Raw genomic sequence first — 26,741 nt, forward strand, 5'->3', positions numbered from 1 at the left:
AAACCTAATCAGGAACAAAAAAGGACTGTTAAATCCTGACCCTAGTTGACTCCCTCCAAGATTTAGCCAAGACATTCGATCACACTTAGGAAACAGAAATGTTATTGCTACCTTATCAAGCTCTTGTGAGGGTTTAATTATATAGGCTGCAGTGCAGGTCACAAGGAGCACGGGGGAGTGAAAGCTACTACATAAAAATAGTTACTTAGAACGACCAGGAATAACCTGGGCTGGAATTTCTTAAAAATACATAAAGTTTTGTAAGGAGGGAAAAAGTCCAAATCAGGACTGTTAATATTCCATTTATGAGAACATTGACTATAAAACTCTAGGAAAACTTAAAATACTCCATACTGAATAATCTTAAATGATGTTGCTGCATCATTAAAGACTGAAGTATTAATTCAAATTTACGTCTCACAAGGTGATCTCTGTTCGCTTTTTACTCGCACCAGATTTAATTAGACTAAGCATACTGCTTTGCTTTTGCTATAAAACAGTTAATGACGGGACCAATAAAGGCACCACTGAAGACCCAAAGCTCATAAAAACTATCTTAATTTAATGAACATTAAAATGCAGACACCGGAAGACAAATGGTTATTTCACGTTACGACTGCAAAGCGGACTTGAGACGCTTGGAAACATCGAATGTGTGTTTTTGTATCTCAGATACAATCACACCGAGTCTTGCGTCAGCTTCGGACCCGTTTTTGAGGGGTGTGTGGATGGCAGCGGGGCTTTTTGGCAGGCATGGTGCCCCGGCCTCACGGCCCAGTCCTGCCCGGACTCCAGCCTTGTCTCTTGGCCTACGGCCGGCTTGGGAGAGGTGGCTGAGAGCGAGAGCGGTCAAGCTGCGCCAGGGCAGGGTCAGACTGGCTCTTAGGAAGTATTTCTTTGCAGAAGGGGTTGTTGGGCGTTGGAATGGGCTGCCCAGGGCAGGGGGGGAGTCCCCATCCCTGGAGGGGTTGAAGAGTCGGGTTGACCCAGCGCTGAGGGATCTGGTGGAGTTGGGAACGGTCAGGGTGAGGTTCATGGTTGGGCTGGAGGAGCTTCAAGGGCTTTTCCAACCAAGGTGATTCTGTGGCTCTGTGAAGAGCCGTGAGTTTAGAGGGCACGTTCAGGGAGAAAAGCCCAGCAAAGGCCAGCCCGAGGCCACGCGGTTTGCCCACGGAGGCCGGCGGACCCGCTCTTGCCCGAAGGCGATCTCCCAACCTCGCTCCACCGGGCGATGAGGCGCGGGCGGCTGCTCGGGGCCAGCCCAGGCTCCCGCCAGGCCGCCGCCATCCCGCCCGCCTCGCTCGGCACGGAGCGACCCGCCGCCGGCTCCCGGGCGGGCACCGCGGCTGCCCGAGGCTCTGCCCCGCGGCCCCCGGCCCCTCCTCGGCGGCGCCGAGCGGGAAATACGCGATCGCCCACCGCGGCTTCACCTCAGGCAGCGGCGGCGCATCCCCCCCGCCGCCAGGCGACACCGCCGGCGGCTGCCTTGAGGGCTCAGCCCCGGAGCGGGGGCCGCGGGCCGAGGTGAGGGCGGGCGGCGGCGGGGAGCTCCGCTGGGCTCGGTGCCGCATCGCCCGGGACCGGCGGCGGGGGAAGGCGGGTGGGGGCGCGGCGCTGGCGCTGGCAGGCGGCGGGGAGCCGGGGGCGGGCGGGCGGCCGCAGCGGGGCTGCGGGGAAGGCGGGGAAAGGAGCGGGCGGCCCCCGGCCCCCGCCGCGCCCCGGCGGGCAGGGAGGGGGAGGAGGGCGCTGGGCGGCCCGGTCTCGGCAGCCCCATCCGCGCTCCCCCTGCCCAGCCCCGGCCATGAATATGTAACTCCCCTCTATTTCCCGAGCTCCATTGCGGAGGCTGCCGCTCGCCATATTGTGCTGCTGGGGCAGCGGCTGCACCGGCGGCGCGAGCGGCGCAGGGAGGCGCGGCGGCCCGAGGCGGGAGCCCGGCGGGCGGTGAGCGCAGGGCGGCGGGCGGGGACCGCGGCCGCCACCGCCGGGTCTGTCCCCACAGCGGGGCCGGGGAGGGGGCGGAACCGCCGGCTGCGGCGGGTGCCCCGGCGGGGCGGCTGGTGCCGGGAGCGGTCCCGACCCTGGTGCGGGGGGAGGCGGAGGAGGGGCCGCGCCTCCCTGAGGGGGTTGCTATGGCGGGGGGGGTGCGGTGTCCCGCAGGGGGCTCCCCGCCAGGCTGGGGGGGCTGCCCGGCCCCGCTGGGCAGTCGCCGCGCAGGTGGGCGCGCTGCCCGCCCCGGCGTCAGGCGGCTCCGCTCGCCCCCAGCCCCTGGCAGGCTGCGCCCGCCGGGCTGGCGCTGCTCGGCCCCGCACGCCGGGGGGGGCCGGGGGGGTGCCGGGGGCCGGGCTCTTCTGCCCCCCCGCCCCCATCCGCCTCCAGCCTGGCACCTTCGGCGGGGCCGCGGGGAGCTCCGCAAGCCCTCAACCGCCCCGGGGAGCCGGCCTCGAAGCCTGGAGGTGCGGGGAAAAAAAAAAAAAAAAATGTATATGTGCACACGCAGACTGTGGAAGCTGCGGGGAGATGGACCATACACACCTCCGTACCACAACCGCATACCGCTAACACCAACCCAGAGAGCGAGGCATTGCCAAACGGGAAGGGAGAGCTGATGAACAGAGTCACGAGCCGTTATTGTTCTTTCTATAAATTGCCCCTGCTTAAAATACAACATTCAATATGATTTATTGCTCTGCGTTCCCAGTCTTTTGTTTCTCTTAAAGCCCGTGCACGTCACCATGCTGAACGGTATTTGCGAGGCGTGATGCTGATAACCTGCTGCCGGCAACGACCTGACTGCTCTTGTGAAATTGTCGTCCTTTCCAGCAGGGCAGCAGGGGCAGAAAGACACTCTGTCGGGAGCTGTAGATGTGTCTCCTCCCTTCACACTCGCTCTCACTGCTTCCAGCACGGATTTAGCACCTGTTTCTTGCCAACTTTTATGCTCTGTGGTAGCTGGCTCTTCAAAATCGTTTGCCTTCCTTGGACCCACCCCAAGGCATAGCATATATGTGAAATGAACACTGAGCAGTGTTCTTCTTCTGGGGATTTTTGTTAAGCTGTTTGTTTTTCAGACCCTCTTCTGTGGAAAATAATTGGATCAAGTGCCTAATTCCATAGAAATCCAGAGGACAGCTAGTGGAGAAAGATGATTTCCAGTGTGATAAATCATTATCCAGTCCTGCTTGGAAGTGGTTACAGCTCTGTGTAATAACTATGCATTGCACGCAGGCTTTTAAGGATTAAAGGGAATTGCTTGCATTTGAAAAAACGTGACTGGTGTGCAGGTGAAATTATTTTTGCTTGGGGAAAATTCTTTAATCAAATATGTCATTCATTCAGTGACAAAGACTTGATTTGTCATAGGAGTTCCCTGCAGAGGTACTCTCATTTGTATTCATCTGTGTTTTCATTAAAAACTTTTGTAATGAGATAATTTGACTTTTTTATACATCATGTCAAGCTCAGAGCTGGCATTCAGCTTGTCAGCTGAGACAGAGGCACTCACTTTGAAAGCAGCGGATACCGATAAGCAGTACATTTGGTATTAAGATACACTTGTTTGAAGCTTTGCTGGTTGTTTGGAGATGGGAGGAATTTTCGCTGGACAGGTGTCAGCGTGAGCCGCAGTGTTGGGTAGCAAGCTTTGTGGCTGGATCTGACTCTTGTTGTGGCGAGCTTCAGTGGTGATATTTCAATAAGTTTAGAACACCTTTAGACCTTGTTGACCCTGTGAATTGTTATTTACGGTGTTCAATAATTGCCTTACTATTTTCTGCATTCAGCTTTGTAATAATAGCGGGACACAGATTTTGCATTGGAGGAGTTTTTTAACTTCTCCAGTGGCTAAAATTTTGACCTTTGGCTTCAAAGCTTTGAAACACCAGTCCTACTGCAGCTGCCAAGAAAAGCACTGCCTGTCATGTCTTAGAGTTGAAATAATACGTGAGTGTCAGTGAAATAAATTGCACGGAGCCCCCTTTATCAGTGACATTTTGCATTTTAAGACTGATGCATGGTAATATGTTGAGTATAAAGACTTGGTTGGGCATCTTGGGTGATTAGAGCAGAATTCTGGCATTTTCAGGGATGTGTTACCATGAAAGAGAAATATGGTTGGCACCTATAGGAAGGCCATCAGTCTTATGTGTGAAATAGATGTTGGGATATGTGAATTTCTTCAGCTCTCTTTAAAAGTTTCCCTTTCCCTTGCTTAACAAAAAAAATGCGATGGGGGGGGGGGGGGGGGAGGGTGTGGAGAAAAGGGAGAGCTTCAAAAATGAGACATAAGTCTGCAACTGCTCACTTGTATTTTTCTGAAAAGGGTCTACTGTTCCAGAAGCATCAGTTCAGAGAACATGTGTGAAAGAAGTATCAGAGTAAGGGAGTTCCTTTCATATTTTTGGGCTTAAATATTCTTTATCTATTTTTACCGAGTAGATCAGCAGTTTAATAATGATGCAAACAAAGAGGAAAAAGATTGGAGAAGGGTTATTGGTGAGCCTAAACTTGGTTCTGCTTGTTGGTGAAAGTAACTGGCCTTTGAAGCTGACCTTAGATTCTTAATTTTCTGAGGAATGAGCAGCGTTCAATATTATGAAGCTGTTTAGACTTGTTGCAGTGGAGAAATATTTTAGGAATTATCCCCGTCTGCCTTCCCCCCACTTCTGGATCATGGAGCTCTCTTGCGAACAGCTGTGAGTTAGCAGTGGTATTCTGCTAACTAATTAAAAACCTAATCCATTCTTTACTCGTCACCACTCAGGGGTAAAATTAAACGATTTTGAATGATTGCTGAGTTTAAACTGTGTATGTACTGCTCCTGCAGTACTGTTTACAAAATGTACAGTGTTATTTGAGAGAGAGTCCTTAAAACACAAAGTGTTGTTAGCTGTCACCCAGCTTTAGATGAAAGCTGTCTGGTTGCCAAATGAACAATTTTGTTTCTGTATATTTATTGTAGCTATTAAGTCAATCATACATAAGATGACTTGGGTCTTTCTTTTTGTCTCTCAAGTGTTGTGGGGGAGTTCATTTTCTGTTTATTAATAACCAAGCTGTCTCTTTTTCTCATTAAGAAAATTATCACTATTGGTCGTGGCTGCCTTCACTATGATAACTGGTAAGCGGGTGAGAAATTTTTGTGGCTATCTAACATAGCTCTGGAAAAACGGAAAACCAAGCGTATTTCTTGATCTGGTATTTTCAGAATTTCTCCCACAATACAAACTCCTTGGAATACTACTGCTTACTGCCATTTATATTAATAAATGTGATGGATAGTAGGTGTGTTGTATGCTGAAGGGAAGGATAACAAAGTGGCTCACTTGATGTGATCCCAGTAGCCCGGGGAGAGCAGTACACACGATTTACAGTATATTTGGCTTGAGCATCTACAGTCTTTCTTAAAATTTGCTTAGGAGCATCTTGGATCCTGTAGCACTGTAACAAAGCAACCAAAGCAGTAGTCCAAGAAGCTGATGAGCACTCTTTCCTGTTTTCTGCTGGTGAAATGAAAAATAACAAACCCACGTTGGTTTGTTGACCACAACTGTCAGGAAGGAACAGGGAAGCTTTGACTACACATACCCCTGGTAGGAGTTTTTTATCTGGGGGAGCACAGTGGTGTGTTAAAACTGCAAAGTCCTGAAGGTGGAATTGAATCAGTGTGTTTCATTATCACCACCAAAAGTGGGTTGAGCTGTTGGGTGAAAAGCAGCTGCGTTTGTTTGTTTTGTGTTTTGTTTTTTTTTTTTTTCCCCTGGTGTAACTGTAGCTGTAGAACTGATTTCTACCAGCACAGTCCTCAGTGAAGAACTACATTTCTCCACGTTCCCAAACTGTAAGTAGAAGACTAGACCTAACCTTTGCTGCTCAACTATTAACAGCACTTGTGGAGATGGGAAAGATCATTTGAATTCTGGTGCAAGTATTTTCATGGGATTTCTATTAAAATGTACAGCAAACTAAAAGGCTGACAACAGGAGGGGTGCAATGATCCAACTTAACCTTTATTGATTGAAGTGGTCAGTTCTTGCTTTCAGCAGCTGTTATTTCAGAGAGACAGTAAGAAATTGGTTAGCCTCAAAAATGTGCCAGCAGTGCTGTGAGGGTAAGAAAGTACTGTAAAAACAAAAGCACTGGTTCTGAAGCATAATTCTGTGGCAAGAGGGTACACTCCACAATAGCAGGGTACGTGGTGTTTTGTTACGGTCAAATCCATGTAAATGTGGTCTTTTACTGTAGACTCTGAGGTCCAGTGCACTATAAACATGCTACTAGACAATGAATTAAAAAAAAAAAACCCAACGCAAAACCAGAAAAGCAATCAAAAAGTCTGATTAAAAACATCCTAAGGCAACATGTATCATTCCTGGTCTGTTTGTGTGTGTTTAGTTGCTGTGACAGATTCAACTTTTCTGGAGTTTGAAGGTTTACTTTTGTTTGCTCCCAGAAGTTTTCAGTCCTTTGTCCCTCCTACTCTGATGCAATACAGCACTGAAATGAATTTTAGGCAGGATTTTAGAATGGCATTTTTGCTTTTCTCCTTCACAGCTGGTTATTAATTCTGAAGTCTAAGATTGATTTAACTCTAAGAGCTTAAGAACTTCATTAACAACTACAGTAGCATGCTTCATATTATGAGAAACTTTGCATAAAATTTAACAAATAACAGAGAATATGGCAATTCTACTCACTCCCCTGCAGAGTTCTGCTTAATATTGTTACTTCACAGGGCTAAATTATGGTGTGGTAATGGCTGTTTTCCTCTTTATATGAATTGTAGGGGAAGGTCTTTAGCATGTTTTAGGTCAAGTGCTTGTCCAATTTATTGGCCCACATGAGGAGTGAAAAGGTGCTGTTCCTGTAACAGTTTTGTTTTCACTCCTGGCAGAAGGTGTTGCTGTGTATTATTTTAGTGCTGACTTTGGACAAGGTATAGATCGTGTGAAAGGGTTCGTAGCTTTAATGATTCAAATAATCTTACTACGTCTTGCATTAGAATGGTGGGCAATGTTTGCTTTCTTTTTTGTACCAAAACCTGAAGTTTTTGACTTAATCTCTCCGAGATAAAAAAAATCTAAAATTTTTAGTACAGGAATAGCCTAGTTTCAGAATGTGAGTTTGAGCATTTATAGATATGACACCTAGAGGAAGATGGGTGAATTCTGGACTACGTGGAGGCAACTGTCATGACAGAGAGCAACCTCTCTGCAAATATTAGGGTAATGTTGTGTATTCCAGTTTTTGTAGCTCAGGAGATGTCTGGGAGGGTATGATACAGAACTGTAAATGGTCAGTTGAGCAGTAAGGGCTGAGGTTATCGGCAGTAATGGAGTGATCCAGGCAGTGCAGGGAATGTAGAACTCATCAGAATAAACTCGGATTTGAGCATCAGCTACATAAGAGCAATGTACATGGACATAGAGTGCTTATATGCTATCATACTTTACTGTATAAGAATAGAGAGAAGCACCAACTAAAATCACATACTTCTGCATGTCCAAAAGTACATGACTGTTCTGCACGCTGTGATAAAACAGCCTTGAGTATGATCAAAAGTTTAATTTGGTACTTCTTTTTTCTTAATGCTCTTGACATCTGAAACAGGAGGATTATCTCTGGTCACTTGTGTTAGCATTAGATTCACTGAATTCTTCCATAGGTGTACATATGTATAGCAGATGGTTTGTATGAGGTCATACCAGAAATGTTTCTAAAGGCCAGGATGAGCAGCTTGACGGCCAGATTGGAAATGCTGCCATACTCTATGCATCAATTCATTTCAGGTCCAGTAAATTGTGAATGGCAATTAACTGGAAGATTCCACATCTTAAGGCACCAGGCAAAATGCTTTCTTCCTTAGGAGAATAAATACAGTGAAGCGACTGTAAAATACCATGTGCTAGCAAGCTAGTGTGTTTCAGAAATACCAGTGTTATTTTTTTCCCCCTCTGTCAGATGTCATCTGTCTGTTGGACGTTTCATAATCCCAGCATTGGGTGTTGTTACTTGGTTTTCAAGGAAGGGGTTTTTTTTATGTTGAAGAGACATGCCTGTTAAGTTTACAGGGCAGGTTGTGGGAAAATGGGAGTTTGGTACTAGTTATCAGGAAAACTAAAAACTCAGAACTAGTGTGATTGAAAGGGACAGTCATGTTGGGAAAACATCTGTACTATTACTGACTGTCGAGGCTGTTAAACTGCGCCAGTGCCTCGGATTTCTCTGCATTCCTCAGTTTTATTGGCTGCTTTGGGACATTTTTGAGTCTGTGGTCTTGAATTAATTATACAACCTTTTTTTCCTTTTTTTTTTTTTTCCTCCTGGCTGGTAGTGCTCAAGGGCAGAAATGAGGTTGTCTGTCTTTGCTAACTGCTCTTTATAGACTGACAAACTTCGGATTTCTCAGTTTGACCATCTGAAAATGCAGAGCTTTATAATACTTGCTTTGGGAATAAACGCAGCTTCCCTAATTTTGATGTACTTCCAGTGTTGAGCGCCATAAAGTAACTTCTCATGTAGTCCCGTCTCTTCTAGATGAAAAGCTCTGTCGTTGAAAGTAATGGGATAAGAGGCAAAAGTATTAATCTTTCTAGGGTGACCTTTACAATGGATTTCAATGAGCTTCATGTTTTGAGACATCTAGACTCAATTTTAAGTGGCAAATGAGAGAACCTAACAAACTGTCTTAAAGATTATGTGCTTTCAAGCAGCCGGTAGCAATGCATGCTTAGAACTTCTCCTACTACGCATTCTGGTGCCACAATACTATAAAGGAAAGAAGGATGTGCTGTTTTTTCATACAGAACAGGCTGGATTTGTATTTTAGATGTAGAACTTGGCACAACCTTGAGTGTAGGGAACATCTGGCACTCACTATGTACAAATAATTTTATTGTATCAGTAACATCTTCCTTGTGCCAGTCGATCAGTTCTCTGATGTTCAGTGGGAGTTAGATGTACCCATCTGAAAGTAAAATTTGTGTTTCATTTTAATATTACTTTTCTGGTTTTATTATAGTTAAATTGTTTTCTCAGCCATAGTGGAGCTACATTGCTGTAGTTGATCAAAACATTTGAATGTTAATCTCTTCATTTACTTCTGTAAATAAAGTAGAATAGGATGGCAAGGAACCAGATGCAAACATTGTTAAATCGGGTTTGTCAGGATCCTTATCACATTGTGTCTATTTCTTGCTGTGCATCACAATATCCTTCAAGTGTAACTGAAATTGCAGTGACTTCAAGTAGTGACAAGGTAGACGTGCTTTAAAGTTGTTTCATCCCGTTAAGCATGGACTGTAACACGCACAGCAGTCAGGTTGCTTGCCTTAATATACATTATTATTTATGGTAATGTGGGGCCTCAGGATAGTCCCAGCCGTTTTTTATTTCCATACATTTTTATTCAGATTTAGTTTATGTTGTTTAGCTCAAAAACAGGTTTCCAGGTTTGATTTTTAAGAATGAAATACAGAACCCCTTAAAAATGGACCTGGGAAAAGAGGAGAGAGGATGCTGAACTATGCAAGTGCCTTGTGGCTAATAGCTTTCCTGAGGTCCGGGTTATAACGTCGGCCTTGGAGCAATCATAAATGTGTTTTTTTACCATTATTCAGTTGTCCTGGGAAGAGTGTAAGGGCAGCAGTGGGATCTGCAGTGGAGGTAGCCGGGGGTTTCTCTCTGGGCTGACATGATCTTTGCTCTTGCAAAGGTGGAAGAGCAGAGGGTTCCTGCAGTGCTGTGGGGACTGCGGAGGATTGCAGGGGGGCGTAGGGGTAACAGGGCCTTGCCTTGGGGTGTTTGGGAAGGAATGGGGAGGACTGGGGTGGTGTTTGGAGGAGTTTTTGGGGGAGTGAAGGTGGTGGTTTGTGTTTTAATGATGCAGATGGTTTTAAACATGCACTACCAAAGCCCAGTTCAGGACCCAAGGATGAGGCCCTGACAAGAATCTGATCCCTTTCTTATTTCCCAGCAACACTGTTGCCCCTGGAGTTGCTGATGTGTTGGTTTCATCTCTTTCATGGAGCATATAACAAGCTGGAGCTATGTCTCTTCTCCCTTATTTTTTTTTTCTAATTCAGTGTTTCTATCCCACGGACGTGTTTGTAAGCTGATACATTGTCAGGGTGGAAAGCACAGTGTAAATACTCATTATTTGTTATCAGATTTGACTTCTGGAGCATGGAATTGCTACTTGAAGTTTCAGTTTCATAGTTTGTATTAATTTGGCATTTTTAATAGTCATAATTGGCTTTGATTGTGCTTTGCAGATGATAGACTTCTAGTTAATGTGTACAAAAGTATTTTAAACGCTGCCTTTGAGTAAGCATTGCTAACTACTCGTTTTTAAATGTAGGCATTTACGAAGGAGCTTACTTACATTACTCTAGAATATTAACTGATAAAGTGGTAATAATTTTGAAATTAGCTCATGAATGTACTTTTAGGCGTCCTGTGATAGTAGCTGAAACTATTCACTTGAGAACATTCCTTTTGTAATCTATATCTGATCCTCATGAACTTGCATCCTTATGAATTGACTACTAATCTGTCACCGCTTACAGCTCTATTCCAACAGCTACAAATGTTAAATTTGGGCAAATACCTTCAGCTCTCAAGAGGCCTGCTTTTCAGTAGGTGGTCAAAACCCAAGGCAGTTTTGCTTGCTCTTGGTCGATTTAAATGTACATGCAGGAGAGAGAAACTGTACTCTCAAACATTTGTGTATTTGTGTGGTGTTTTGGGGCTTACTTGTTAATTTTCCAATTGAGACAAAAATATCTAGTTGCGAATTTTACTCCTGGTTCCACAAGTTCTCAGAAGATATTTAAGGAAAGTGTTCTTTTTCTTAAATATGCGGTTACAGCATGTGTTTATGGAGGAGACTTCCATCTTAAGCAGACTTGCTGGATATTTTTTATAACACTAGGTATCTGAAGGCCTAGTTCCCTTGTTGCTGTTTTCACACAGTTCAGACAAATGGATTCTAGTTTGTATAAAGCTAGTGGTCACTCTAGTCCCAGAAAAGCCTTCTGATATTTCTTCGGTGGTTAAGGAGGATGTTCATATAATCATATTCAGCCCTGTAGATTGTAAAAGGTGTGTGGAGTAGGAGAGGATCCTGTTCAGGTTTCTTCAGCTTTTTATTATGGCAGTGCTTTATCGGCTGATGAGTGTTGGTTGCCATTGGCTTTTCTTGGTTGTGTCACTTTCTGTACAGCAAAACTAAGTATAAATGTCTCCAACAGTAAGATAACCCCATAATTAGAATAACTTGGGTTGGAAGAGACCTCCAGAGATTGTCTAATACAACCTCCTGGTAAAAGCAGGGCTACTTAGATCAGGTTGTTCATGACCACATCCAGTTGAGTGTGATTGTCTCCAGGAGTGGACATCCCACACCCTCTCAGAGGTGGCCTTTTATTAGTGATCCTTTTGCTGCAGCTTTATGCTTTCCGTATAGAATTCGTTTCCCCTGTGAATTTTACTGCTCAACACTTAGCAGTTTATTCTGTCTGTCCATATGCCTTTTGTTGTGGCAAATACTTTCTCCTTTTGTTTTTGGTAGCTTATGTTATTGTTGCTTTATGTCTGACTCACGGTATGAGTCCACGGCACAAGCTCCTAAAGATTTTAAATGTGGTTTACTGCCTGTAAGAGATTATGGTGGGTACCAAATTGTATCTTAGATGTCTGCAAGACTGACAACTTGCACCTCGCGTGTTGGAGGTGAGCTGCACTGCAGAGGCACTCTGTTTTGATTGCAACTCTGAACGTGAATCAATGAGCTTGAATTTGTTGTTAGCATAGATCACGACTGATTGTGCCAAGAGAAGATGACTGTACGTGTGGCTAATATAATATTGAATTGAATTTTCAAATACAAATAAGTGAAAATCTTCCCAGTAAGGCACATTGTGACATTGAACTTGATATTGGGAGGGCAAGGATGGATAGCTGAGTGAACTAAAACCACTTTGGTGTCTTTCAAGTTTATCCCCTTTTGAGATCAGTATATAATTACAGTGAGTGCAATATAAACTTACCGAGAGATAATTGGAGGAGTGGTGACAATATGAGTAAACAGGCAGGAGAGGAAGGGGAGGCAGACAGATGCAGTGACATACTTGTTCGGGATCAGCGAGCAGTTAATTTCAGATCTGGGAACAAAATGAGCTCCAGGCCAGAACCTGATTCAGCTGTCTCCCAGGGATTTTGAGATCCAGAGATGAAAAAAACTTCAGAAAAGAGTGAATACTAAAAGTAGTAGATTGTAATCTAGTACTAGTTGTCCTAGATTACAACTGGATGTAGAGCAATCTGAGCTGCCAGTGAACTGCAGTGAAGATGAATTCCTTCAAATACTCTATTCAGAAATGATTTTTTTTCAAATCAAGCTCTTAGCTAGAAAGTAAAAGCAGAATTACTTAAATTTCAGAATGCTTTAATTGAATAAATTGAAATGAATGGTTGAATACTTTGTCAAAACATGCAATTTGTCCCTAATACTAGTTACAGTATCAGAGAGAGTAAAACCTAAAACTCTAATCCTGTTAAGCTTCAAGTAACTTCACTATGATACCTGTTTTTAAAAGAACTAATCCTTTGGAAAAAAAAGTCAGAATGGTTGAAAGTACTGTTGAACTTGGCATACCAAATAGAGGTCTAACTCTCTTACTGTTTTAAGTCTAAATATTTACCTTTTAAAACTTGGAACAAAAATCAGTTGATTTCTAAGGATTTAATACTGTGTAAAAATGTGTGTATTAATTTTTTTTAAAGAGCCTGATGCAATTTTTTTCCTCAAAAGTATTTTTTCATGAAAATATCAGAGATCAGTACATGTTTTTGAGTTAAATAGCAGCTGGTATGGTTATGGCCACACCTGAGCTGGGTTTGGGGGTTATCTCTTCCAGCTGCTTGGTACCATTCCACCCTTACTCTGGTCTCGAGGTGTGCTGACACAGCCACTCCTCCAGTTGCTTTTTAGCCTTTGCCTGGGCAAAAATAGGCACTGTAAAGCATTTCTGAGAAAATTCATCTTGTGGGGGATCTCTGATGACATCCAGTAGAAAGTCCCTCCTCCCTGGTTAAAGTAGGACCACCATCAGGGTTAGTTCCAAGCTAGAGCTAAGGAAATCTTAAATTTTCGCAAATGACAAATTTTGAGAAATAAGACTAAGGAGCGATTATACATTGGTGAATCTAAGGGTAGTAGAACTCTGAAAAGGTAAAGTAGGGACGAGCAGGAGCAGTGAGAGGCTGCTGCTGAGCTCCTGCTTTGGCTGCTTTGTAGCCAGAAGAGCCTGCCTGCCCGCAGCTCTGAGCCATCTGAAGTGTACTTGTTGTCAGTTGGATTTTTATTTTTACTGGACAGTTTCAGGAATAGGATGCCCAAACGCCCAACCTACTGCGACTCATGACTACATTGGAGCAAATAATTAAATGCATTTCAGTATAAGCTTGTAAAGTGGCTGTGGTGTGTGACAAGTGCGGATGTTGCTCTGCTGGAGGTTTTTTCTAAGGTTGTTGGAAGGACTCTCTGGTATAAATTCCCCAGTCAGTAATCAGGCAGGAGATCAGAGAGGCTTTTCTGATGGGGTCTTTCATACTGTTATTTTTCCTGTAACTGTCTGCCTGTTTTCCAGCACTTGAGGAACAAGACTTATTTTGTTGTTACATTTTTAAACCTCAGCCATTTGTCTTCAAATTTGTTTTGGAAAATAGTCTACAGATGGGTGAGCACAAAGAGCGAGATTGCATAAGCCCTGTTTTTCAAGGAAATTGGGCTTAAATAGCAAGTCTTTCAAATGAGGTGATGCGCTGCTTTTTACTGAAGCGGGCAGGCTCATCTCCCAGCTCTATTAGGGAGCTGTTCAACTTGTGGATAAAGTTTGGTTATATAAAGTCGATCAAATGTTTCCAAAGCTCCTTAAGAACAGCACAGGTGGGTTTTGTTTTCTTTTGTTTCTAATGTTCTGGCAATGTGGAGAACTGAGAAACATCCTGGATACAAAGAAATACAAATTTATACGTTCTGATAATCTTCAGCAATCTCCCTGTTTCATCTTCCAGTCTTGTATAAAAGGCACGAAGCAACTAGGCAAGTTTTATGACTAAACAGTAAATGTGGGCTTGTTTCCCTTTTTTTCAGATGCTGTTTGGAAATGGGGAGTGACAGGGAATCAAACCTGAAGAGATTCATAACATTTCTGGTTCTCAGATATGTAATATCTTCTTTTGGTTATATCAGCTCTCGCTTTGACAGTGGCAGATGGGTGTACTCTGTAATTACGAAGTTTATGCTTAAGAGTTTCACTGTGCTTGAAGACTGAGTCAGTCTGAAGGATTGCAGGTGTCCTTATATTGGTTAGGGTTTGTTGGTTTTTCTATGACTGACAAGAGTGGCCCTCTGGCTATAGCATAAAGCACAGCAACTAGCACTTCTCAGTGGCTCCAAGAGAAAGATGTTTGATCTGCCTTCAGGAATGTGGCTTTTCCCCTTCATACCATCCTGGTGTCGTGTGACTGGTTGCTTTCCTCTTCTATCCAGAGGGTATAGACAAGTCATAAAGGTAAAAAATGATTAAAAAGTATGAAGTTGTGATCTGTTAGAAGTTTTTTCAAAACCTTAATGATAAAAAAAGGCTTACAGGGGGTATCTGGCTTCACATTGTTCCTAATGCTAGCACATGTGACCTGTGAAGAAGAGATCCCATCTTCTTCATTTATAAAGCGGAAAAGATCTGAAATGTTGAATAGTTGAAAACTTAAGTAGATATTGTGATGAAATCTGCTTCATATTTTGAGTCAGAAAAATGAGCATGAGAACATTGTTATGTAAGACTTTTTCTTTTTTTAAATGCTGAAAGGGATGCAGAGGCTGAAAGGGATGCAGAGGAGTAGTGAACTATGTCAGTGAAGATCCAACTGATCTTAAGAATGTGAGATTTGAGTGGAATAAATTTTCAGACTGAAGAATAAATGTGAGGTTTTATATTTATTCTGTATCTTCTCTCCCCTTGCCAGTAGTAGTTAATAAAAAGTCTGTCGCACCTTCTGTCTAAAAACTTTCCACTTCATATTTTTCACTCTGAACAAAGTGTCAACAACAGAAGAAATTCTTTCTTTGGCTCATGAAAGACTTTTCCTAATTTTCTAGCTTTAGAAAGGATCAGCTAGTCTGGCCTGCACCATCCGGGATTTCTTTTAGCAGATGCCTGCTTCAAATCTAGTAGCAGTGGACTGTCCTAAAAAGAAAACTGAACTAAGGAGTATTCTTTGTATTATTGTTGCAGGCTGTGAATGTCTTGGCACTGTCAGAACAGCTAGAAAAAACCCTTCTGTCGGATTCACCTTCGTGTCAGAGGAGACCTGGAGATGGTCTGTCTACAGCAATTCAGCTCCACAGGCAGCATAAGAGCAGAGAGAATGGTGGGGTCCAGTCCTGTCTTGCTCATTAGGGTTTTTTCTACTGGAGATAAACAGCTTAAACGACACCTGAAAAGGAACTAAGCAGTGCTGTTTGGGATGTGCTTTGAAAATGACTGCCCATAAAGAGTGCTTGCTACTTAAAACAGATTTTGGTATAACTGCCCAGCTATTTGCTGTTAAACCTGAGAGCAAGGGGCCAGTGCAAACTCCTCCTGGGTGGTTGTAGTGCTTGAGTCAGCTAACTGTAGAGGTTTTTCCTACCTCCGTTCTCCAGGCGGATGGTGAAGATCAGTCATTGATGAGAACATCTAAAGAGCTGGTTTACTGGTTATGATTTTGAGACTGCTAGTTGACACTTGGTGGCTATTACGTGGTCAGTGCAATTTTAGATCAAAATGCCTCTCTTGGTTATGGAGTTTGATCTTTGATACTGGTGCCAGCTGTTGATGTTGCTATGTTAGATTTCAGCAGTGCGAAGAAAGGTAATTCAATCTGATGTCCAACAATGTCATAAGGAAGAGAAGTCAGGCCTCATTCAGGTGCATTTTTCAGGCCCAGTATAGGTCTGGAAATTGTAGGGGAACAGGGAAAAAGCTAAGGAGGCTTATTTATTGATCATCAAACAGATTAAAAACTCCATGCAGTGTAATGTGATTTTTATTTCTTTTTTTTTTGGTTGATTTTTGAGGCAGGGTCCTTTTTGGCATGTTTGAATTGACCATGTTTCTACTGATTTCAACTTTGTACATACCAGAGGCGGAGGAGGTGTTTGCTAGTGATGAAGTGGGCTATGTGGATCCCTCCAGCTTTCAGCTAGCTTTAAGGCCAGTGGTTTTCCTCTTAAAATTTGAAAGAGCTGTCACTGCAGACCTTAGGGTGAGAATGAAGCACTCACCATCTCAGATTAGAAGCCTTTAGAATAAAGCTGGTCAATTATTTATCATGACACTTGTACCGTGTCTTCTGCAGTGTAGCCTTGGGCTTGTAGGCAAGGCTGCAATATAAATGATAGTGTTAATAGGTTTATTCTCAGGATTGATAGGTTTGCTGACAGATGGGCACCCGGAGAGCTGCTGTTCTGTGTTAGCAAGTGTAAGCACGCAAGCTTCAGCAAGGTATTACTTTTGCCTGCGATGATCTCTTTACTATGGGACTGCTTAGATGAGCTCTTCACTGTGATGGAGCTGCCTGCTGTTGGGAGCAGGCTTTCTGTTAAGAGAGGCTGGATTTACTGGGATTTAGTTGTCTTAATCTGCTGCAGTCTGACTGTATGCTTCAGCAGATTTCAGGAAGGGTGTGAATGATTAGCAGCTTCACGAATCTCTCTCAGTAGTTGAAATGGTGGTTAATTAAATGTGTCAGCTTTAAAAGAACTCAGGAGTAGTATCCAGTGCAGGTACAGAATAATAATGTTGGGCCTCTGTTAGAACAACCGACTGGCAACAACACGTAACAAAAATCCTTACATGAAAGGATTTGACTTCTTGTGTGCCTGGAATTACCTTAAATGATAGTGGAAATTAGAACACAGAGAAATAGTACTTCCTCTTTTTGCCCCTAGTACACTTCTCAGCGTTGCTTCTTTGCTGAGATGTGTCACTTAATACCATCATTAAATTCATACCTCTGCATAATTTAAATAAAATACCCACAATCCTGACAGGACAGTCCAATGCTTGGCCAGACTGGGAGCTGACAGTCTGCACCTGGGTCGTGGTGGCTTGTCACTTTTAATGGGGAGGTAGGGTCCTAACTGGATGTTTTACTTTTCTGATCGACGCAGAGGATCATGTCTCTTGTGACAAGTAAACTGTATTTTTAGGCATAATATTTATACAGTAAAAATTGGAATTGATGGTCTGTCATCACCTAATTATTTCTTTTGACACCTCTTCAGACCGTTGTTACTTATTAGACATAATAGTGGATGTGGCTACTTTATGTGAGGCTCTTCTCCCCCCTTCCTCCTTCTTTTTATCATAAGGTGAGAAAATTCTAATTTCTGTGCCCGGGTAGAAGTAGATATAATAATCTTTGCTGCACTGCTTCTCTTCCTTTCCCCTCAATAATTAATTAACGCTTCTAAAGTAACCTTGTTCTCCAGAGAGGTTGACCCTTTTCATACAGAACTAGATGATTTGGAAACTGAATTATAATGTACCTGGTAGATGCCAATAGAATCTGCATTTGGCTGCTGATTTGAAGGATCTGGAAATACAAACCCAGATTTAAAAAAAAAGCAATAAAAGAAAGGATGAAAGCACTTCTGCTTTTTCCACCTAGTAGAAATGTAATCTTGTCTCTTACATGGTTACATTTAGTTTTTTAAACATACCACCACAGTCTGGGATAAGTTTTCCTGCTTCAAGGCAGGCAGTTTTGGAGAGATGGGGAGGATTGCCCCCTTATCCCCACTGTGAAAATATTTTCTGTTTAGAAACATCTTTTTCTTCTGTTGTTTTGACCTGACTTTCTTTTACATGTCTGCAGTGACCACGTGTGGTAATTTTGCCTCATCTCACACAATAATCCCAAAATTTTCACGGGAAAGCATTACAGTTTCTCTGTGTGATCTTTTTGTGTTGCGTTTTATTTACATTTTTGTGGGGTTTTTTAATGAAAAGGTGATGCGTGCCTTTTGCCTGCAAGCAAACCCTGCAGCAGTGATTGTGGTGTCAGTTGTCTGGTGAGTGCCGTCATTTCTAGCCCTGACCATTTCCAGGAGTGCCCATCTACCACTACTGATACCACAAATGAGCAAAACCCTGATACTGTGTGTATGATTTGGGTTTCTGAAACTTAAAAACTTCTGACTTCCTCCCCCAAGTCACCGGAGGTGCGCATCCACTGAAGCTGACCAGGATTGCACAGAAAAACTGGATTGAAATTACCCAGTGACTAGGTTTTACTTGACCTTTTGGTGTTCTCTAAACTTCTGATTGGAAACCCCTAGCCATGTATTTTCAGGAGGAGAAAGAAAGGCATTATAGTGTGCTTCCAGTGAACACGTTTAGCTAGTTTTCTGTGTGCGTGCATAATTTTGACCTTCCACGTGGTTAGGAAGTAGACCCTCCTTGACCCGAATGCATGTTTGTAAGTGGATGTTTTATGAATGTTTTCCGCATCAGGTGGCATTTGCAGCCTTCACACCACCCAGCCGAAGTTTTATGGCCTTCAGTTCCATGTCGCTTTTGTTTGACAACCTTAATTGATTTTTGCAAAGTGTTCATGGCTGACTGACTCCCTCATTTTTTTTTTCTGGAGTGGCACAGAGCATGGGATTCTCCGTGTGTAGCACAGCGGAGCCTGGTCCGGGGCTGAGCGAGCGTGGCCCCTGCGCTGGTGGCACAGAGCCCGCTGTGGCTGCGTGGACGTGGGCACACGAGCGCGGGGCAGGCAGCGGGTGCCTGCAGCCAGAGGTACACCAGTGTGCAACTTGCTTCTCTTTGTCTTCCCAGCCATGTCTCAAGCCGTCCAGACGAACGGGACACAACCTTTAAGCAAAACATGGGAGCTCAGTTTGTACGAATTGCAAAGAACACCTCAGGTAATATCTGCTAAAGAGCTGGCCTTTGTGGCTGGGCTTTTCTTTAATACTTCTTAGAACGTGAATCTTGATGTTTAAGATTTTCCTTTAGGAGTGTTAACTGCCTGTTCTAAAGGACAGAATCTTAAAAATAGCCTCCAAAACCCTCTCTCATATTTAAAAAAAAAAAAAAATTTGATCTTTCTTTTTTCCTTTCCTTAGCAGCATGGGGGTGTGTGCTTGCTGTGGTTGTATATGTGTCTTGTTTTATCTTTTTACTGTGTTTCTCTTTAAAAGAATAGTAAAACATGAAGTCTCCGTGAGCAAGTTACTAAATTCCATTAGAGAATTTTTACTTTATTTTACGCTAGGAAGCAATCACCGATGGCTTGGAAATAGTGGTGTCACCCAGGAGCCTGCACAGTGAGCTGATGTGTCCCATCTGTTTGGATATGTTAAAAAACACCATGACGACAAAAGAATGTTTGCATCGCTTCTGTGCTGACTGTATCATTACAGCCCTCAGGAGTGGGTATGTAAATATTAGTACAGGGAAAAGGGATTTCACTTAAGATGAAAATGTGATCAAGGAAATCCTTTAAGTCCCAGGTGTCGATGTGGAACAGTTACACGCCTGTGCACTGCAAGTTTCTGAAGGTGTAGCACACCTTTCATATTTCATTCTTGTGTGTTCAGCCATCTGTGGCAGCCCAGATCTGTTTTTTTCCTCATATGAAAAATCATCCCATAACTTGGTTTCTTGTAGGGAGTTGAAAACCTCTTTTCTCTTCTTTTTTTTTTCTTTTTTCTTCTTTCTTTTTTTTAGATCCAGTAGCATCAAAACAAAAATATACTACATTAATTACAAAAATGAGTCTCATAGCCCTTACTCTTCCTAATAATAAATTGCAAATTGTGTGCCCTTTCAGCAGTAGTCCTGCTTCCAAGCTTCACTACTGAAACAACCTATGTAAATAATTTTTCTTGTATTCTTCAGTTACGAGTTCATATTTTCCTAAAAGCAACAGAATTCTGAGGTAACCAACAGCAATTAAGTCAGTGATGTGAGTATCTATTTCCAATAATGGCAATTACCTGGGTTCAGAGGTCACACTTAATTTGCTGTGCCTGTGTAAATTCTGATGAGTAATTGGCAAAAATACATTAGAGGGAAACAAGAAAACCATCAGGAGTAAAGACACCAGCGTTCAGCTGTTGAGGCCTCTTCCTCTTACAGGAAAAAAATTGTGTGAACCTGACATTTCAGTTAAATGAGAACAAAATGGTAGGAAGGACAAGACTTTTAGTTTTCCCAGTAATTAGTGCTTGAACTATAGAGTAAGTTCTTAACCTTTGTTTTGTCCCGTGAGTTCTAGAAAGACTGTGTCTTAATATAATTTCCATCAGACATGCATTTTTTTCTAGGTGAAAATCCAGCCAGAGGGAAGAACCAGTTTGCAGAGTGGAACTTTTGAACTCTTCAGTCTAAATACAGTTTGCTTAAACATACTTTAAAAAAAAAAAAAAAAAAGCAGGGAGATGTATGTTTGGGGTTTTTGTTTAAATATCTGGAACTACCTGATCTGTCAAAAGATAGAAGGAAGCCCCATGCCAGATTTACTAGAAATATTGAGACTTAATGAGCACTTTGGCTAAGACTTGAGGCATTAGGGCAGAGTGTTGTTATTGCTGGAGAGTTAGTACTGTTTTCTCCCTTCTTGTTCATGTTCAGCAACAAAGAATGTCCCACGTGTCGTAAAAAGCTAGTTTCAAAAAGATCACTGAGACCAGATCCCAATTTTGATGCTCTCATCAGTAAAATTTATCCAAGCCGAGATGAATATGAAGCTCATCAGGAGAGAGTGCTAGCAAGAATCAGCAAGCACAATAACCAGCAAGCTCTGAGTCACAGCATTGAGGAGGGATTAAAGATTCAGGCTATGAACAGGTATGTAATCCACGTAATTTGTCCACATGGAACCTTGTTTGCCTTAACGCTAAAAGTAAAATGTCTGGCCTCACTCCCTGCATAGCTTGAGATTCGTCTTCTCTCCGCTGAAGTCTGCCAAAATAATTTCTAACCTTTGGCAAAACAATTTTAAACCATTTGTCCACTAACAGAAACCTTTGTATTGCTCCCTGCAACTTCTGTGGCAGCCTGGTGTAGACAGCAGATTTCAGCTTAGCTTTACCAAATTATGGCTGTCATGTCTTAGATAACAAACTGTAATACAATGAATTCTGTACCATCGTATTGCCAGGATGTACAAAGAAATGCACATAATGCTAGAACTTAGGTTTTAACTGCGACTTAATTCACAAGGCTGGAATAGATGGTGTTTCACACAGTAGTGAAGTGCTGGGTGTGCATTTAAATGTAAGAGAGCCAGCTGGGAAAGAGGCCCCAGACTTCGTTGTGGTGATTTGTATTCCTAATCACATGTGGATTCATATTTAGATGAAAATAATGATCTGAAATTGCCTGAAAAATAAAAATAACTATATGACTTTAAAAATGATCTTAAACTATGTCTAAAAGGTGTTTGAGGGACAGGAAAAAATCCACAGTCTCGTCTAAAAAGAGTATCTCTTTAGAAGAAAGGATACATTTTATTTTTAAAAAAAAAAACTTTAAATATCTCTGAAATGTTTAGTGCTTGTGTGTGCATAGTTCTAACATCTGGCACAACGGAGACCAGGAGAGGGAGGAGTTGTACAAGCGTTGCGGGCCTGTACGTTGGGTGAATTCTGAACGTGGATTAACGTTTATTTCTACCTATTTCTGATCAGGCTACAGAGGGGCAAGAAACAACAGATTGAGAATGGCAGTGGAGCAGAAGATAACGGTGACAGTTCACACTGTAGCAATGCCTCAACACACAGCAATCAGGAAGCGGGGCCTAGTAATAAGAGGACCAAAACGTCGGATGATTCTGGGCTAGAACTGGACAATAACAACACAACTGTGGCAATAGACCCCGTAATGGATGGTGCTAGTGAAATTGAATTGGTCTTCAGGCCTCATCCGACCCTCATGGAGAACGATGACAGTGCACAGACGAGGTAAATGGGTAAATGTCTTCTCTTCCTTTCCATGAATTCTGCTGTTGTATTCTGGTGCTTTTGTTCTCTATCACTCCTTGGAGCTTTTTAAAATCAATTTACTTTGGTCATACCACATCCTGTTTAATCATATGCACTCTTTCCCTCTTTCCATTGCAAGGCAGGTAGATGTGTTAAACCTTTGATCACAAATAAAGATGTTTTCAAGGCTTTCTAGCATTGCAGTTCACAGTAGGTACTAGGATGATGGTGTAGTATCAGCCCCTTTCTACTTATTATGAGATTCTTTGGGAATAAACAAACCTTGTGTAAGTGTCGGCAGTTTTCAGAGCGGCTTTGTCAGTGGGATTTGTAGGCTGGAAGCTTTTCCTGGCATTTTTTTTCATGATCCAGTCCAAGCACAGACTGCAAATTTTGGATCAGAGCAATGAGCAGTCTCGTGGAGTTTCCTCAGATCTCTTCCTGGCTTTCTCTCCTGGTGAGACATCTCTCTGTAGTGCCTATAAATATATCATAAGCTTCCGCCAGCTTTTCTTTTTGGTTTGGAATTGCAAGGGAGTTCTGGAGGTTGTTCTGAACAGCGAAGAGAAAGCTAAGCTTCCGGGAGCGGCCTCTGCAGCATTTGTGTCAGCCTTTAATTCTTGCACGAAGAATTGAAGTGAGAACAGACAGTGAGACAATAGGGAAGGGTAACTTTAATGAGGTGTGGCGTGTTGCGTGTGTAGCTCTCGCACCTTAAGGCTTTCTGTCCAGGCCCTCCAGGCTGTATCTATGCTCCAAAGATTTCAGCAGTCATGAGCAGTTCTCAGAAGCTTTTGACAACCTGTTGCTAGGTTTTTCATTTTGAGCAGATGAGAGGGCAGTGCTGTCTTCTCTACAAAGAACAGGAGGGCCTGTGGGAGAAATGTCAAAAAGGTGTAAGGGCGCTTAGGAACAGTATAATTTGGTGAGCTGCTTGCCTGTCTTGGGTGAAAGCAATTAATATTCTTGTTTGGGAACTGTCTTTAAAGGCCTTTCACACTTGAAGCTTAATATTTGGGATGTTCCAGGTGCCTCTTTCCCATACCTGCAACTCAGATGTCTTTGATTATCTTTGTGGTTGTTGTCACAGATACATCAAGACCTCGGGCAATGCCACCGTTGATCACTTGTCCAAGTACCTGGCTGTGAGATTGGCTTTGGAGGAGCTTCGTAGCAAAGGAGAATCAAACCAGATGAACCTCGACACAGCCAGTGAGAAGCAGTACACCATTTACATTGCTACTGCCAACGGGCAGTTCACTGTAAGTAGAACTTCTGTCCAAGAGTAAAACTGAGCATTATAACATCTTTGATACAGATTTGATTAAAATCCACTCAGCTGGACTTTTCCTGAGTTGGCTTTAGGGTAAAATGCGTAGCACCAGGTTGTTTATTTAGAAGCAGATCAGTTGCTTTATAGGAAAATGTATACACCAAAAGCTTCGTTAGTAGAAAAGAAGGCACATAAATTACTTGGGAAAATCCAGTGATGCCAGCAACTACGAGCTGACTTACGCCATTGCTTTACAGTTAAAATGGAAGAGGAACAACATTACTTCATCTGAGAATCTTGCTTCAAGAGCAGATAGCTCTAGCACCAGGAAGTGTCTGTTCTAAGGTGGCATTTGTCCACTCCTGTGTAGGCTTCTCGTCCTCTGCTAGGGAAGAATCCCCCCGCTCGGCTGCTGGCTTCAGAATATACACATACAACAACAAGGCAATACCACACCTAGATTGAACTCTGAGCCTGGTCTTACATGTGGGCATTTATCTGACTAAAATAAGTCTTCTGGTTGAGAGACAGGCAGATGCTTTGCAAGAGACAGCTTTCACCCATGACTGCAGATGGTCCCTTAGACAAAAGCAGAGATGCTTCTGGTGTAAATACACATCTGCTGCTCCCTCTGTTGCAGAGAAAAACTCAAATTCACTTAATTTACAACTATAGTCACTTTGCCAAAGTGTTTTTTGGTGCCATTTTTGTGAGATCAGCAGGAGTTCAGCCTAGCTTGCATTGTTGCTTTCTGAGGCCGAGTGGGGAGCCAAGTATCTTCTCCACATCACCAGTGACTTCTTTAAGTCAGCACACTCCTCTGATTTCAGGAGTTGTGGGTTGCTACAGTACTGCCTGTGCAAGCCATCAGGTTTCTTTAATTTCTGTTTTGGTGTTCCCTTCTAGGTACTGAATGGGTCGTTTTCCTTGGAACTGGTCAGTGAGAAGTACTGGAAAGTGAACAAACCCATGGAACTGTACTATGCACCAACAAAGGAACATAAATAAGCTGTGCTGGAAAACTGAGATGGGACTGATTCTTTTTATAGCTATGACTTCTTTAATATTACAAGAAGGCACCACCATTATCTTCATGAACAATACATGTGATGCCTTCAGGCTCTCTCAGTATACTTATTAATATGATTAGACGGTATTCTGGGTTGTATTTAATTTAGTCTTTGTTTTGGGTTTTTGGTTTTTCCCTAGGAGACTAAATGACCTTCTCCGGTGCATTCCAGTGTTTGACATGCTTTTTTGTTCCTAATGCATGATAACTGAACGAGTGTTCCAGTTTGGAATGTCTTAATTTTGTCCAGGTAAATCTGGATTTCTAATACATTTGACACAGTTATAGTAGCCTCTGTGAAGTATTGAGCATTGGATGGCTAAGTAAGTCTATTCAATAGTAACATATGCCAAGGAATGTGTTAAATGTTGTACTTTGCTAATGGTTATCCATATAAAAGATTGGTAGAGAATTGATTTCTGATAGTCTTGCAGCTAGAGGTAATCTGATTCCCTAGAAGAGATTTATTAGTCATTTTCTTGTGAACAAATAGAGCTGTAGTGAGAAAACTGACACTTTAAAACCTTGCTGCTTACTGGGCGTAATACTTCAGTGCAAGGTGATTCATGAGATTTGGTTTGCTTTTTAACAAATATTTCGGACAAAAAAAAAAAACCAAACAACCTGAAAACCTGTAACTGTCCCTCATGTAGAAGATGCCAATCCTGATGCACACTGCCGCTTCCCGCCTGGCCCTGCTGCAGTGTCACCCTGCCCTCACGAGCTCCACTGGAGAAAATCTTCCCGAAGTTTTACAGCCCTGCTCTGTTCCCTACAATAACAGATTCTTACGGTGAATGTATTAGAATGTTCTGTAAAGAGTATTTTAAAGCAAATCCCCAAAATTCCAGCACACAGACATAACGCAACATGGAAATGCTTTGCTTTATGGAATTGGTGCCACCCCAGCTGTGAGCTTATCCAGGCTTCAGTTTAAGTAGGGAGGACTTCAACCGTAAGCTGCTTGAAGATTATATTATTATTTTCTTTTTTTTTTTTTTTTTTTTTTTTTTGCCATAGCTTTAACAAATGTGGCTTAGCACTTTGGAAGACAATTTTAGTACTTGACAAAGTTTACCATTTAGTGTCTTAAATTTAGGTTCAAGTTTTAAAACTTGGCAGTAGGCCGTTGTGTGAAGTCCAGTAGCTGCTGTTCATTTGCATGTTAAACTCCTCTTCCCTCGCTCTGGACCTTGCTGTCACTTAATGGGGGTTGCTCTACCTCTTGGCATTCTGTCTGAAGGGAAATGATGTGACCGCCAGATTCCCTTTGCTCTAAGACTTGCTGATGAAGCCTTTACCCTGTCGCACCTGAAGCTAGAAGCAAAAAAATGTTGCGGGTAGGTGAGAAGTAACATCCTCTAAACCGTACGGTATTGCTGCTTCTTCGTCTTGCCTGTAGTCAGACTGGTTTTGGCGCGTGGTACGCAGGTATTCAGATGCTCGGGGATTCTCTTGGGAAGGAAGGAGCCTTCCCTCGCTTCCGTCTTTCAAGCCTAGCACTTGTAAATACGTGTCCATTCCAGATCAGCTTTATCCTGATGTGAAAACTCCACAGGCTTCTTTGAGTAACTTATTTTCTCTTACTGGAAAGACTTGGTTTTTTTTTGTGACATGAAATGGAAGCTTTCAGGCCCCAGAACACAGAGGGGGCAGTTTTTAAAGAAATAACATTATTCATGACTTTCTGGTGAAACGTTGCATTGTATAGACTAGTAGTGCATGTCCACTAAATATAATCTGGGGGGGGATGGGGGAGCCGTGATTATAAATGCTTTAAAATTTACGGGGAAACTTCTAGATTAGTTGCAGCATACCTTCCCATTGTGATAGCTAAGGTAATGTCCAGTCCCTTAAGCAAGAGAGGTGTTTGTGAAGCTGAGCAGTCTGTCTAGGAGCTGTCTGTCACTTTGTCCCCAGTTCTTTAAAAAGCGTGGGAGAATGTGAAGCTTTTATTTTCATGTTGTAGTGAATTTACTGAATATTTATGTTCTTTAAATATTATATATATAATGTAGTTGTTTGATTAAACCATTGATTGCACTGTGACTCTTTAGTGCTATAAACTATTTTATTTTCAAAATGACTTTACCACCTTTTAAAGCCATGCTATTTTTTAAGTACGTAACATGTGTTAGGTACGGGTAAGCCTAATAGCTCTGGTATCCAACTAAAGTCACACTGAAATTCTCAAACTGACAATAAAAGCAAAAATGTTATCAACAACCTCTTGGAAATTCCAGTGCTGTTTCCTCTTACGATTCATCAGAGAAACCCTTCAGCCAGGCCAGTTTTGTTTGTTAGTGCTGCTGTTTGTGGCCGCCCGGAGGGAAGGGTGAGAAGGTGCAGCTGAT

General features: G+C 42.7%; 1 protein-coding gene across 4 annotated transcripts; it reads left to right on the forward strand.

Annotated features, from left to right (window-relative positions):
* The first annotated feature begins 1,341 nt into the window (after positions 1 to 1,341).
* RNF2 (ring finger protein 2) lies at positions 1,342 to 26,613 on the forward strand. 4 transcript variants are annotated; one of them, XM_074833129.1, is made up of 7 exons: positions 1,342 to 1,524; positions 18,894 to 18,982; positions 19,333 to 19,493; positions 20,694 to 20,909; positions 21,752 to 22,024; positions 23,136 to 23,307; positions 24,225 to 26,613. In XM_074833129.1, the coding sequence occupies exons 2-7, from the start codon at positions 18,896 to 18,898 to the stop codon at positions 24,324 to 24,326; spliced, it is 1,011 nt and encodes a 336-aa protein (XP_074689230.1). In that variant the 5' UTR covers positions 1,342 to 1,524; positions 18,894 to 18,895; the 3' UTR covers positions 24,327 to 26,613. The 4 variants fall into 4 exon arrangements, with proteins under 4 accessions (XP_074689230.1, XP_074689227.1, XP_074689229.1 ...); XM_074833126.1 differs by lacking the exon at positions 1,342 to 1,524 and adding an exon at positions 1,708 to 1,944; XM_074833128.1 differs by lacking the exon at positions 1,342 to 1,524 and adding an exon at positions 15,349 to 15,384.
* Positions 26,614 to 26,741: the final 128 nt, after the last annotated feature.

The sequence above is a fragment of the Strix aluco genome, chromosome 8 (assembly GCF_031877795.1).
Source record: "Strix aluco isolate bStrAlu1 chromosome 8, bStrAlu1.hap1, whole genome shotgun sequence".
Classification (NCBI taxonomy): Eukaryota; Metazoa; Chordata; class Aves; order Strigiformes; family Strigidae; genus Strix; species Strix aluco.

What these genes read in the sequence shown, in the direction of transcription:
- RNF2 (XM_074833129.1), top strand. Translation starts at nt 18,896, where the DNA reads ATGTCTCAAGCCGTCCAGACGAACGGGACACAACCTTTAAGCAAAACA. An exon ending in ATTACAGCCCTCAGGAGTGG is followed by an intron (nt 19,494 to 20,693) that starts GTATGTAAATAT and finishes GTTCATGTTCAG; the next exon opens with CAACAAAGAATGTCCCACGT. An exon ending in GATGACAGTGCACAGACGAG is followed by an intron (nt 22,025 to 23,135) that starts GTAAATGGGTAA and finishes TTGTTGTCACAG; the next exon opens with ATACATCAAGACCTCGGGCA.